Genomic DNA, 16,028 nt, shown 5'->3' on the forward strand with positions numbered 1-16,028 from the left:
TTTATTTATAGTTTTGAGATAATCCTCATCATGTAATAAAGAATTATTGAATTTCCAAAGTCCTCTTCCTCTCTTAAATTCATTAAATTTTATTGTAATAGTAGGTATAGAATGATCAGATCTGTAACCAGTTTCAATACTAGAGTTCTGTATATTACTTAACATATTTTCTGATACCAGAAAAAAATCTAAACGTGCCTGTTTAATAGGATTATTTCTCCTCCATGTATATCTCTTATAATCTGGATGTTGCTCTCTAAAAATATCTACTAGACTGAATTCATCTATAAGTTCAATTACTTTATCTCTAGCTTTAGGATTATTTATTTGTTTATAACTCTTATCATAATCAAGGTCAGGGTTCAGCACTAAATTAAAATCTCCACATATAATACAAAATTCATTACTATATTCATTTATCACATCTATTATTTGCTGATAAAAACTAGGTGTATCTAAGTTTGGACCATATACTGTTATTAAAGTTACTTTTTTTATCATTTATCAACATATCTAAGGCAATATAATTACCCTCTTTATCCTTTTTTTCTTTCAGAACTTTACCTTCAAAATTATTATTAATTAAAATCGCTACCCCCTAGAGTTAGATTTATAAGAACTAAAATGACAGCTATATCCCCATTCTGACCTAATAATATGTTCAATATCTACAGTAAAATGAGTGTCTTGTAAACAGTAAATATTGCCCTTCTGGCGCCTTAAGTATGAGAAAACATCTTTTCGCTTACCTTTGTCCTTCAAACCCTGACAATTTGCCGATAATATGCTAATAGATTCTATAATTAATATAATATACACTTGAAAAGTAAAGGTGAGGCCGATTTTATCATTACAGAATATTGGTAGACAACACAATATACATAGTAATTAAACTTGTTGAAATCTACGCAGGGTGAAAGCTGATATAATGGTTAAAGTGGGAAAGTTTTACTGGGCAAAAGTTTTAGTATGAACTAATTGATAAAGTCAAATTATATCGGTAATATTTTGTCTCGCAGTGACGAAGTAGCGGAAGTGAGACTAAGGCTTCAACATTAAGTTCTTGCGTTTAACTTAGTTTCACTGAAAGTATAAGTGCTAGACCAACCAAACGTAGACCATAGATACATCTTAGGTAGTACATCTCAACCCATGCATCAGCTGCTGGATGTGACCTACCTTTTATGGTCCATGGACTTTGTCAGCATCTCCATCAACATTAGTCATTAAGTTTTTGCATTTAAGTTAGTTTCTCTAATATGTACATTGATGGTCAAAGCAACGTACAGCCGAGACATATCAATCCAAATGGCTCATTCCTAAATCAGAATATGTCATTGGTTTTTTCTTTAAGTTTCATATTCATCAATCTTCTATTGTAATGAAGTTTGGTAAAAAAGATTCAAGTGGACATTAGTAAGAGGCTTCTACTAGGCCACCTATCTGGGTATCTGCGTTGAAAATTATGTTTGTCATTAAAAAAAAATTGAAATAATGTAGGTATCTCATTGGAAGTTAAAATTTTAGAAGATATTGTTATGGTAGTCGTTTTATAGCTCACCTGGTCCGAAGGACCATGGTGAGCTTATGCCATACCGCAGCGTCCGTCGTCCGTCCGTCAACTTTTCCTTTAAAACGCTACTAGTCATGAACAACTGAGCAGATTTTGACCAAATTTTGTCAGAAGCATCCTTGTGGGAAGGGGAATACATTTTGTATTGGGGCTGAGGGGCGGGGCCCAATAGGGGAGCATCCTTGGGTCAAGGGGACTCAATTTTGTATAAATGGTGGGTATGACCACCCCTAGGGGCAGAGGGATGGGGCTCTGTTTGAAGTTTGTTCTCACTCTATCTCAAGTGCTGGATGGATCTTTCTGAAATTTCATGTACTTACAGCACCTACCATGGAGTGCTATATCTTTACTTCATACCAATTATTTTAAACATATTCAGGTGAGTGATACAGGCCCTCTGGACCTCTTGTTCCTATCACAGTTAGAAGTGGGAAATAGTGAAAACCATGGCAGCTAATGATTGGGTAGGTCTATCAAGTATATTGATATAATGGTCAAGTCCAGTGTTAGGAACCAGCAGTGACTCCAGTTTTAATACAAAAACATCAGAATACCAGCATTATTAAATACCATGCTTCCTCCTAACATAATGTAACCTTTTATAGACTGAACAACAAAACTTATTTTACAAGACATACAATACATTTGAACCTCATTGTATTCATCTTCAAACTGCTATGGACAATTTACATGACAGTTTCTATAGTTACTGCCCTTTAATAAGAGGTCGAAGCCTCGCCAAGTGACATCGTTAAAAATAATAATGTCTTTGTCAAACAGTCGCTAGTAGTGTTAAATGACAGTTTTCTTATTTGTATTTTTTCATTAGTGTAAAAGCACTACCTGTTATTAATGATGTTTTATAACTTATTAAAGTTATAAATTGACAAACAAATAGTTTTTGTTTTCTGTAAAAAGAAATAGCCCTCGTCTCTTACACTTATGTTTGAGGAAATATGTTACCTTACACATTATAGATGTGATTTGTATCTCTCTCTTAATGTGTTATGTTACCTTACACATTATAGATGTGATTTGTATCTCTCTGTTAAGGTGTAATGTTACCTTACACATTATAGATGTGATTAGTATATCTCTCTTAAGGTGTTATGCTACCTAACACATTATAGATGTGATTTGTATCTCTCTCTTAATGTGTTATGTTACCTTACACATTATAGATGTGATTTGTATATTTATCTTAAGGTGTTATGTTACCTTACTCATTATAGATGTGATTTGTATCTCTCTCTTAAGGTGTTATGTTATCTTACACATTATAGATGTGATTAGTATATCTCTCTTAAGGTGTTATGCTACGTAACACATTATAGATGTGATTTGTATATCTCTCTTAAGATGTTATGTTACCTTACACATTATAGATGTGATTTGTATCTCTCTCTTAAGATGTTATGTTACCTTACACATTATAGATGGGATTTATATATCTCTCTTAAGGTGTTATGTAACCTAACACATTATAGATGTGATTTGTATATCTCTCTTCAGGTGTTATGTTACCGAACACGTTATATATGTCTCATGGGTCTGGTCTGGTCTGGTCCTATAACCATATATACATACATTTAAAATTAAACCAGATTTGTTTTTGAAGCATGCATTTTACTAGGCCCTATAGAGACCTTCAAATCAACAGTTCACGTTGTATAAAGTAAGAGCGTAGCGCCTCTTGGGCTAAGAAGCAATGCCTGAAAGGGGATATTGAGTTCAAATTTTAAGCATAACTTTTTAACCATTATTTCAACCAAATTTGCTGTGAAAGAATCATTGTAACTAGGAAATTAAATGTTACATTAAGAAAAAAAAATGGAACGATAGGTTATATGACTATCGATAGAAATAGTTGGCTATAATTGTATATAATTCCAGATGATCGATACAGGCCCTTTCAACCTTTACTAAAAAAAAAAAAAAACTGATAATAAATGATCACAAACTCAAATTTGGATATTTATAATAATACAGATTTTATTAAATAAATACGAAAATATCTATTTGATCAGACGGAGTCATAAACAAAACGATACATGCACAACAGAATTATGCTTACAATATTTGCAAATACCGTTGCATGTTGCATAGACGAGCACTCATTACTATAACAAATTCACATTGTATACACAGTACATTCAAAGGAGAATAAGACAATGCATTGGTATTATCTGTAAGTATAAATATTTTCTTGGTAAACTTGTTTAAGTGTGAAGGCTTCAAAACAAAACTGAAATATGATTATCTGGACAGATTTCATAAGGACGTCGTATCACCGATTTGGACATCAAGATGATGTGAATTGCAAAATAATTTACAAACCGACTTGTTCATAGATGATATCGAAACATTTGTTATCTTTCAAAAGCAATAGATTTTTTTTTAAGTAGTCCATTATGACGTCATTTTGTGACATCGAACAATTTAACAGGAGATAACTTTTATATTTTAATTGGTACATATCATATTACCAACAAAAAGTGCGGAAATGTTCAGATTTGAAGAGTGAAATGGACAACATCTGAATACAAGCTAGTTGTGTGATAATTATATTTACCTTTTCCTATAATATCCAGAAAAAAAAGAAGTTTAAAGTCTTAGACAAAGTGGTCTTCTTTGAAATTGTAAATAATAATAATAATTCAAGGTTCTTAAATTTGTTTTATCACAACCCTGCCTGTAGGTTGTCTCAAAGCGGTTCACTCATTATTATCCGTGGTTCTTTCTCTCAACTCCCTGGGGAGCATACAGCATGTGCTGCCATTTAGGCGCTCACAGCTAGCATTCAACAATATCCCAGCACTTTCCAACTTCGTACTCATTTACAGCTGAGTAGACTGGAACAAGCGGGATGAAATATCTTGTTCAAAGATACAACACAGTGCCATGACGGAAATTCTTTTGTAAAGAAGTACATTTTATATTTAGAGAAAAACATGTCACAATTAGACACATTTGTTTACATTTAAACATACAAAAACAAGTCATTATCAAAAATAACGAATGCAAAATTACACTCCCATGGTTTTACAGTACGATACCACTCAAACGTGGTATCTGGTACACCAATATCATTTCTGTCCAACCAATGAAATAAGTGGTTAAGATATAACTGTCATTGAGCAAACCTTTAGATTTCGTGAATAAGCATCCACGAACGCACATCAGTATTCACTTTAACAATATATTTGCAATATACGAGTTCACGGGATCGAAAACCAGCAATTTGATTTAGTAGAAGAAAAAGTGCTTCTGACTATATTGCTTTAAAGATAACTCACCATCACTCTGCCTACAACATTTACAATTGTGCAATTAGCATTATTACATTTGTATACATTGATACTCATAAAAATTCGTTAAGTATATCCTCATCTTTTCGAAATATCCTTTTCAATCAAACTATTAGAGGGAGTTGAACACCATCCAACAGATTATTATGTAAACTAGCTGCTGAAATCCTCTTGCAGAATGCCCCTTCCAAGTTTAGAAACCTTTTCTATCACCGCAGCCTGACTGCACAGTCCGATCGTCCGAAGCGAGTTAAGGAGAAAATCTACCATCGAAGACCGGACCGATTTTCCTCGCCACTCGCACAGGATCCGGAAGTTGGTATTTGTTGCCTCTCTTTCGCAAGTCTCCCAAAGCTTCTGCATCGTTTCCGTCGGTACCCCCATCTGAGTACCTAGGCGCTTGCAGTCTGTGTTGGAAATAGCACGTGCCAGACACATCAAGCTACTATGGGACAGAACATTCTTTGCGGCTGGAAACAACAACGATATTTAATTAATAACCACATATAAACAACAACGGTATTTAATTAATAACCACATATACACAACAACGATATTTGATTAATAACCACATATAAACAGCAAAGATATTTAATTAATAACCGCATATAAACAACAACGATATTTGATTAATATCCACATATAAACAACAACGATATTTAATGAATAACCACATATAAACAACAACGGTATTTAATTAATAACCACATATGACAACAAAGATATTTAATTAATAACCGCATATAAACAACAACGATATTTAATGAATAACCACATATAAACAACAACAATATTTAATTAATAACCACATATGACAACAAAGATATTTAATTAATAACCGCATATAAACAACAACGATATTTAATGAATAACCACATATAAACAACAACAATATTTAATTAATAACCACATATACACAACAACGATATTTGATTAATATCCACATATAAACAACAACGATATTTAATTAATAACCACATATAAACAGCAAAGATATTTAATTAATAACCACATATGACAACAAAGATATTTAATTAATAACCTCATATAAACAACAAAGATACTTTATTAATAACCACATATAAACAACAAAGATACTTTATTAATAACCACATATAAACAACAACGATATTTAATTAATAACCACATATAAACAACAACGATATTTAATTAATAACCACATATAAACAACAAAGATATTTAATTAATAACCACATATGACAACAAAGATATTTAATTAATAACCTCATATAAACAACAAAGATACTTTATTAATAACCACATATAAACAACAAAGATACTTTATTAATAACCACATATAAACAACAACGATATTTAATTAATAACCACATGTAAACAACAACGATATTTAATTAATAACCACATGTAAACAACAACGATATTTAATTAATAACCACATGTAAACAACAAAGATACATTATTTATAACTACATGTTAAAAACAAAAAATTCATAATTTATAAACACATGTAAACAAAAAAGATACATAATAAATAACCACATGTTAACAACAAAGATACTTAGTTAGTTTTATCATGGTAATCAGAATAGGTTTTCTTGCCTTTTAAACGACCCATGGATTTTGGAGATCGTTGCCTTGGGTTTACTCCTTCATTATTTTTTCTTTCAAAAAGCAGGTCAGGATTACTACCCATCCAATTATAACTGCTATTTTCAAAGTTCAAATTTAGACAGTTTACTAATATTAATTTAAACAAGCAGCTACCTTAAATGATAGAGTAAAACCTCAGATTATTGTCTCTCGTTTCTTTTGCAATTCAGCGTACCAACAACAAATCTTACGTTCAACTTTTCTTTTTTTTTTTTACAATTCCTTTGATCTATATCTCGATATACTGCCAAAATCTTCTATTTTATAACACGAGAAATTTACTGATGTTGATAATAAAAATGTTATGCATATGTCCTACCCATGATGCTGATATTATAAAGGGTATTTATCACATAGTGTACTGTGTTATTCAGTGAATATACCCATGTCATATTTGTTTGCGTATAAACCCATGTAATATGATCTATCAGCCTTGTGATTGGTTGTAAGTTCCAATTGTTTCAATTGTGACGTTAGGCCTAGGATAAGTACATGACGTCACAGACTTACGCACTGGAGTCAAAATGGCGGCTTTTTACATTTCAATGTTGCATGAAAATTGTCGTTTTACACGAATAATTGCCACAAATCTTGATCATGTGATAAAAAAGATCTTACACTCGTTTTCATTTCATACGAAATTCATAAAACTCATTTTTTTTAAATATTAGCTTGCCATAGGCTCGCTTAATTGAACAATTCTTAGACTTGTTTCATAAATATATCATATGCAATGGAAACTCATGCAAGATCCTATATATAGGTCATACTTATTATGTTATAACACGAGAATTTAACTGGTTTTAACTACAAAAAGTATGTTTGTCCTACCTTCTAGTTTATAACACGAGAAGTTCACTGGTTTTAACTACAAAGGGTATGTTTGTCCTACCTTCTAGTTTATAACACGAGAATTTCACTGATGTTGATAATATGTCCTACCCATTATTTTATAACATGGGGATTTTACAGATGATGACATTATAAAGGGTATGTATGTCCCACTTCCTATTTTATAACACGAGAATTTCACTGTTACTGACATTATAAAGGTTATATACCCTACCTTCTATTTTATAACACGAGAATTCAATGTTGCTCACATTATAAAGATTATATACCCTACCTTCTATTTTATAACACGATAATTCACTGTTGCCGACATTATAAAGGGTATATACCCTACCTTATATTTAATAACACGATAATTCACTGTTGCTGACATTATAAAGGGTATATACCCTACCTACTATTTTGTAACACGATAATTCACTGTTGCTGACATTATAAAGGGTATATGCCCTACCTTCTATTTTGTAACACGAGAATTCACTGTTGCTGACATTATAAAGGGTATATACCCTACCTTTTATTTTATAACACGAGAATATCACTGTTACTGACATTATAAAGGGTATATACCCTACCTTCTATTTTGTAACACGAGAATTCACTGTTGCTGACATTATAAAGGGTATATACCCTACCTTCTATTTTGTAACACGATAATTCACTGTTGCTGACATTATAAAGGGTATATGCCCTACCTTCTATTTTGTAACACGAGAATTCACTGTTGTTGACATTATAAAGGGTATGTACCCTACCTTCTATTTTGTAGCACGATAATTCACTGTTGCTGACATTATAAAGGGTATATACCCTACCTTCTATTTTGTAACAAGATAATTTCACTGTTGCTGACATTATAAAGGGTATGTACCGTACCTTCTATTTTGTAACACGATAATTCACTGTTGCTGACATAATAAAGGGTTTTCATGTCATACCTTATATTATATAACGTGAGAATTTTACTGATAACAACATTATAAAGGGTATGTATATCCTACGTTTTATTTTAAAACACGTGAGTTTCTCTGATGTTGACGTTATAAGCGATATGTATGCCCTACCTTCGTCTCTGTGTTTCAGTTGCTCCCCGGAGTTGCTCTTGTCATGGTACTTGGTCGGAGGGCGGGATGTGATCTCGTCTAGCAAAATATAATATATACTTTTTCGTGTACAGTGATTTTATTGTACATTATATAATCTGTTTTGGCTTCCTTGTGCTTCAACAACAACAAGAATATGTCACTAGATCAACGGCTCTAAATATGAAGTAAATTCATTCGCAATCTACTCTGCTCGTGTGACACTAGACTTAAAAGACACAATACACCTGATCCATTTTAAGTTATTATTTTTTTCATTTTTAAATTTCTAAGAAAAAAAGAAGCTAAGGTGAAACTGATATATTTCAACTATAAAATAAATGTGTAGATAGAATCTAAACATCAACATACAGTCCTAACGTTAGAGTTGGTTCTTTTTTATATTCGCCTTAATTGTTATCTGCTTCACAAAACTAAGTGACTGTATAGTATTACACGTTCTTAAATGGAATGCATCCCAAATGGTGCAGTGATTCTCAATGTACAAGATAACACGTCGTTAACAGTAATGAGTTTCCTATAAAAAGCTAAAAGCTGCAGATGTGTACAGACTAAAGCTGTCTTTATTCACGACTAGAATATGTGTAATTTGTCATGGCAGTTTCGAATTGCATCTGTTACTATTGCAAATTAGGAAAGTAAAATCAATTTTGCAATTGTCCAGTTAATGAACACACATCCTGGTTGAAAAATAACCTACTTAACCCTGGAAAACCCTGTCTCCAGACACATTAGTGGCATCTTAAACAAATCCTTGGTAAACGTCTGTACTATAAACATGATCTAGGTCACACGGGTTGTGCATGTATCTTCACAGGAATCAGAAGTAAAGGCCACATACTGCTAGGATATGAAACTTTGTTGAGTTATTGGTAAATTGATAGGAGAAATACTGTGAATATAGGATATATTTATATTTGTGGGGCCCAAATTTCGTTGTTGCTCGACAAAACATCATAGAGCACTGTAGAAAAAGGGATAGCAGTAGGTGTTCCAATAGTATTACTAAAAGAATCAACATCAGTACAAAGTGAGACAATAGAGTGCCCAATGTAATGTAATGGAAGCTTCAGGTCAATTTCTTCATTGTCCTTCAAGAATAAAGCAGAAACGAAACACTCGATTCTGTAGCCTTTTTATACGATCCAACGGGTTAATTATGACCTGGCGTCCCTGAACCTGTTGATACCCGACCTTTAAAGGGACATCACGTGAAAAGGCGTGTTTTTTTAATGAATGTATGTATTGTATGCACTTCCACTTATGTTACCTCGCTATCCCCATATTCATAGTCCGTTCCAAATGTCCAGTTTGACCACTTGAATTGTTCGGGAAAGCCCTGCTAAAAATAGCGCCGATAACGTCACCTGACTAGGCAGTAAACACAAGTTGTGCGAGCGATGAAACGGTTTCCAAAGGGGCCCCCAGAGAGGGGCCGTCAGGCAACTGCAACTTCTTACCGCACTATGAAACCAAGTTATATGATTTCTAAATCCGTATTCAAACTTATTGAACAGTAACTATTCATCATTAAAAGTTAATTGCACACTTGCCAATGTTCAGAATTTAAATTTATTTAGCTTTAAACATAAATGTATTGCCAATAAAATTTAACAAGGGATGGGGCACAAGTTTTTACAATTTATCACAGCCTTCTCCCGTCATACATTTACAATTAAATATCATCAATGATAATAGGCATAAACATTAAGTAGATATATTTAAATATATATTGAATTTAGTACCGGAATGTGGCCGGTACAGATGGTACGGGGCTAAACACCTTCTCTACACCAAGGGACAAAACCTTTCTGATTTTTTTTTAATATATTGCCGGGGCAGAGGAGGCCTGGTATTCATATTAGTACTAATTTAAATCTTGCATGTAAAAACAAAAATAATCGTTTAATTCAGCAATATAATTAAATCATACCATTTTATTGAACCCGGATATATTATAAATTATGTAAATCCACGGACTTAGATAACACGTATCTCGGTGACCCAGAAAATACGCCGTGGGCCATCACAACAATTATCCCTTGGAGGGCCTCATGGCAAAATCAAACTAACCAGTCACTTATCCCTTCCTCTCGCATAAACCGCTGTATAATTATAGAAACACAAAGTAAACTCTCTCCAATATATGCCATTAACATATTAAAATAAGTTCATATGTGTACAAACTCAGACAAAGATACTAGCGAGCTTAATAGTTTTAGATATTTATTCATAACATAAACAGCGCTAGCATTTCTGTCGATTCCATTACAGCTTAACCGGCTATCCGGAAGAATACATGCACCGTACTAACTGCTACGGCAGTTATTTTCTCCTTTGAATACTGCCCACCTGTAATAATGATTCCGTAACGTACTCCTTGCGCTATCTTTTGACCATTTGGCAACTTTTCGTTTCGTAGCTAACACGGTACAACACTTTTCTTTCGCTTACTTGACACGACCAGTCATTTTGTTTACAAAGAAATGGTGTGCTATGCGCATGCGCTAGTACAGGGAAATCCCCGAACAAAACGTTGGTCAGACAGGTAGAAATACCAATGATTTTCTTAGATTTAATCATTTTTATGAATCTATTTCAGCCAAATCCGATCGTTATTTACCATAAGGAGTCTCACTTAATATGTTTATGTAGTATTTGAAAAAAAGACAAAAAATAAAGTCACTTCACCGTGATGCCCCTTTAAGCAAAGTGGTAATGTATTGTGCCAAACTTAACCTGTGCAACCTTATCATACCTGTAGCAAGCTCCGTCAGGTCCCGGATGGGGACAGAAACTGTGTGACACGTTTGCCCGGATGTAGAGTCTTTGAATGTAAATACAGCATTTGGTGGTTTGTCCTGGTCTCTCTTGATCTCCAGAGGAACTTGTAAATGGTTGTCAGTGTTTTCCAGATAGGTTAGAGTATATTTATCTGTAAGTGGAGATCCAATAACTCTTATTTGCCCATCCAACTGAATGTTCAAAGTTTCATTCTGTCTGATAATGAGATCTTTTGACCTGCTTGATTTGACCTCTATGAGATTTTGCTGAGCGTGTTCTGACGTAGCTTCCGGTACTTTGACCTTTTCGATAATTTCTATCCAGAATGTTGTTAGTCCGCGTTCCCTGTCACGAAGTGTATTGTCTATGAAGGTACAGATGTTACAAAGTTTGACCTTCCCGAACATCACGAGGAATTCTTTCTTTACAGTGTCCCTCATATTCAGGAATATTTTCTTTATTCTGGCTATTGCAATGCTTCAAAAAAATCAAAGAGGATAAATAGACATGTTATCAAAATATGATCCCTGCATATCTATCTATTTTAGCGCCTTTAGCATGTTCCATGGAAAATGTCAAATTGCTCGATATGCTTGCGCTATAGAAAGAACGTTAAACACCAAATCGTTGAGTTGGTAAGTAGTAAGTTAACAGTATATTATCACAACCCTCATTAGAAAAAAACAGTACGATACTTTATATACGAAGCATTTTTATCAAAATATGGTAATATGTGAAGGAATATGTTTTGAATTCTTATTTTTTTTATAAAGACCAAGTTTGTTTTGAACACAAACAGGAATTGAAAACTTATTTTTTGCGAGCTTTCGAAAACGTTTGATTCCTTTGTCAAGCAAAGAGTGCAAATTACCGGTGTCTCGACCCTAAACCGCTTAAAACAACTCAACAAGCATCAGCCTTAGAGTCGAGACACCGGTCATTTGCACTCTTTGCTTGACAAAGGAAATATAACCGCTAATACTCAAACAGAGGCGTTATTTCTATTTATTATCCTACCGATACCCATTCAGTTAGCAATGTAACATGTGATACGTACCACCAAAGTCCTCGGGTCTGAACACTGTAGACACCACTCTCCACCTTTGTGATGTGACACTGAGATTTGTCCATCACTTGGACCTGGTCACCACGGTACCGGATGACCACTAGGTGCGTGTCCTTTCCGTCCTCGCTATCATCGCCATCGATGGTCAGTTGTACAAGGATATTTTTCTGGATGTCCACGGATGGGTCCTTTGCGGAGATCTCCACGGTATCCGAAACTGCCAGTATTCCTATTATACTGTCCGAGGATTTGTCTTTAGAGGTTGGTCTCTCGTCTGTATCGTTCTCTACACTTACAAACTATAATTTAGAAAATGTCAAACATAAGATAAATATTCAAAACAATCAAGGAAGCAATACAGCTTCGTATATTAGGAGAGACAACATCTATATTCATATATGTGTACATGTACATGTATATCGATTTTATACCCAGCATCCTGTTGTTTTTTTATACATGTCAATAGCGTAAACGATTGCAACATCATTGGCACAATGGGTGAAAGGACACCCACTGTGCTCCCATACTTTTTCTGTTGTCCTCCCTGGGCTACCCCCAACACCACATGTACATTTGTTTGATCGCTTTCACGATTTGTGGAGGTATTTCTTTAAGAGTGGGCTTAAAAAACGTATTTCTACAACATGTGCCCGACTGTATTTTATTCAAATGGAATGAAATAAGATTAAACTAAACTAAAGGGTGAACCTAAAGCCAGATTCCTATGAAAACAAATAATCCTAAACGAAGATTTATCGCGGCTATTTAGCAGACAAGGAAACAAAAGTAATGCCATGCTTGTATTGTATTGTACTTACCTTCACCAAGACCTTGGTAGGTTCCTCGACAGCACCATGCGGGAAGTTGATAAACACCTTAGGGTTTGTGGGAGACTTAAAAGTGCATCCTTCTGGGACAATTTCTTCCTCGTCGGACTGTTCCTCCATGTAAGCGTACAGCGCCTCTAACTCGTTTGTCTTAAAAGAAATTTGTACATGTTCGGGTAGGACTTCCTGCAATATAGAAAACAACGTTATAAGTACGCTACCTTTTAAACCAAATGAAACAAGAAATGCCTCTCCCCTCCTGTAATAAAGAAAACAACTTGATAAGTACGCTACCTATTAAACAAAATGTAACAAGAAATGCTACGAAATGAAATATCATCTAAAATTTATTTACATACCTAGGTCAAGCTGTAGAGAGGCATGCAGGCCTCAGAAAAGTATGAGTGCGGTTACGGGAATACACAGAAACATGATAAAATATCCGAGTAACATATTTTACCGGATTAAAAGTGTAAAAACCACGGGCTTGTAACCCGTAATATAAACTATAGAAACTTGAAAGCAAGTGTCCTTTCGTAACATATAAAGGGTCTGTATAAAATGAATAAACAAGCTTTAAACATGTCTAGCGTATTTATTGCATCACAGAAATGAAATGAAATTGCACATCCTCTTCTAAGCCTTTGTTTTCTTATTTAAAATCTGCTGAAATATATTACAAAGAACTTTACCATGTCTTCATTGATATTGCATTGCAACGTCTATCTTGTTTTGAGGCAGGTACGCCTTTCCACAGTTAGTGAAGGAGAAATTAAGCTTCGCATGACCTGAGTGGTTAAATTAGTTCAGGGTGGTCGGGTGGTGCAGCGGATAGCGCACTGACCTCTCACCAAGACGGCTTGGGTTCGATTTCCCGACCGGACGTGAAAAGGTAAGGGGTCACCTGTCCCACATTAAGATCCATTACTGACCAACCAGAGTGATTGATATAAGCTGATAGAATTTGTTTCGTAATTGTTGTAAAATAAATAAAATTTAATTTTATATAAATGAACTTCAAACAATATGTCCTTTTTCTAGCATCCGGTAGGGTCACTAAAGAGATTCATATGTTTTAGGTTTCGGTAAACTGTTTTTAGAAGCTAAGGTTTACTACTTACTGTAGCGTTATTACGTAAGTTCGTGATTTTATTTTATTTTACTACTATTACATTACTTTGGGAATGGATTTGTTAAGCTTAATATGCTAACAAGGTGTGAAAAAAATTATCATGCATTTTTAATCTGGTATGTAACAAAGTAAATTTTACGTCCATAGACCATACTCTCATTTTAAACTTACCCTATCAAAATCTTCTAATATAGACCATGATCCTCCCTGTTTCACCTTGACAATGATTCGACTTGCAGATCCCTGAGGGGGAACGGCTGTCACCTCCACCTCGACAGCTGTCGCCGTCTTTAAAATTCCATCTTTTATGACGTATATATCGGAGACTAGTCTCTGGTCCGGTGAGAGGTCAATCTCTTCCAGCCACTGGACCCTGTCCTTCATATCGCATGCTCCAAAGCGGCATTTACCGAGCGCTTTATGCACTTCCGGTCGGTAGAAGATTCGCACATTCTGGTCGGATGGGTCCTCGAGACATACCGTCACCCTGGAGATAGAAGACTAAGTAGGTTTATCTCAGTTACCTCCCCTTGATGTCACACTGTCGGTATGTTTAAACAAGGTTACTTCTATCAATATCAGATTATGGAATTTGGTTAATGTAAATGACTTATACTTATATTGATTTCTCGGAAACAACAACGGCAGCTTTGTGTTGTTCTCTGTATACATACATGTATACCATTTGCGATTGTCTCTCCTCGCGAAATAGCAAACACACATCTAGCGAAGTATTTAAATGAGTTACTGTACGTGATAGCATTAATTAAACAACCAGGCATGATGAATACACATACATTATTATTGTTTATATGGACAACCGTTTATTTCATGTTTAATTTGAATCAAAAGTGGTCATATTTTATCGAACATGCTAAATGGACATGTACAAAATCACAAAATCATACACTTTGATAAAGATATTTTTACCGGGGTTTCATATGTCAAAAAATGGTCAATTATCTTGAAAAGATTTAGCTGATCTGCACATGTTCGATACATGTTTAACTTTTCGTCCTCCTTAAAAAATTGTCAGGAAAGCTTACTTTACAAAGTATTGAATAATTAAATTTCCCAGTGAAAGATGTACATTTTATTGTTAACTCTGATTTACTGTGAATTGTGAATATATCACAGTGAAGAACGCACATATTACTGTTAATTGTCAATAAATCAAAGTGAATAATGAACAAATTACTGTGAATTGTAAATACATCACAGTGAAAGATGAATATATTACTGTGAATTGTAAATACATCACAGTGAAAGATGAATATATAACTGTGAATTGTAAATACATCACAGTGAATGACGAACATATAACTGTTAATTGTCAATACATCACAATGAATAACTAACATATGACTGTTAATTGTCAATATATCACAGTGAATGATGAACATATTACAGTGAATTGTAAATACATCACAGTGAAAGATGAATATATTACTGTTAATTGTCAATACATCACAGTGAATGACGAACATATAACTGTTAATTGTCAATACATCACAGTGAATGATGAACATATAACTGTAAATTGTCATTACATCACAGTGAATAACTAACATATGACTGTTAATTGTCAATATATCACAGTTAATGATGAACATATTACAGTGAATTGTAAATACATCACAGTGAAAGATGAATATATTACTGTGAATTGTCTATCCATCAAATTGAATTGTGAATATATTACTAGTGAATTGTGAATATATTACTGTGAATTGTCAGTACATCACAGTGAA

General features: G+C 34.0%; 1 protein-coding gene across 2 annotated transcripts in view; it reads right to left on the reverse strand.

Annotated features, from left to right (window-relative positions):
• Window positions 1–4,305: 4,305 nt before the first annotated feature.
• LOC110448494 overlaps window positions 4,306–16,028 on the reverse strand; it is a 57,469-nt gene continuing 45,746 nt past the window's right edge. For both annotated transcript variants that reach the window (XM_021494759.1, XM_021494758.1), the window contains exons 13-18: window positions 14,449–14,764; window positions 13,137–13,331; window positions 12,310–12,617; window positions 11,227–11,729; window positions 8,430–8,507; window positions 4,306–5,351 (exon numbers count right to left, since the gene is read on the reverse strand). In XM_021494759.1, coding sequence (XP_021350434.1) covers window positions 5,035–5,351; window positions 8,430–8,507; window positions 11,227–11,729; window positions 12,310–12,617; window positions 13,137–13,331; window positions 14,449–14,764 — 1,717 coding nt within the window. In that variant the 3' untranslated portion in view covers window positions 4,306–5,034. The remainder of the gene's footprint in view (window positions 5,352–8,429; window positions 8,508–11,226; window positions 11,730–12,309; window positions 12,618–13,136; window positions 13,332–14,448; window positions 14,765–16,028) is intronic.

This window comes from Mizuhopecten yessoensis, unplaced genomic scaffold (genome assembly GCF_002113885.1).
Source record: "Mizuhopecten yessoensis strain PY_sf001 unplaced genomic scaffold, ASM211388v2 scaffold4105, whole genome shotgun sequence".
Classification (NCBI taxonomy): Eukaryota; Metazoa; Mollusca; class Bivalvia; order Pectinida; family Pectinidae; genus Mizuhopecten; species Mizuhopecten yessoensis.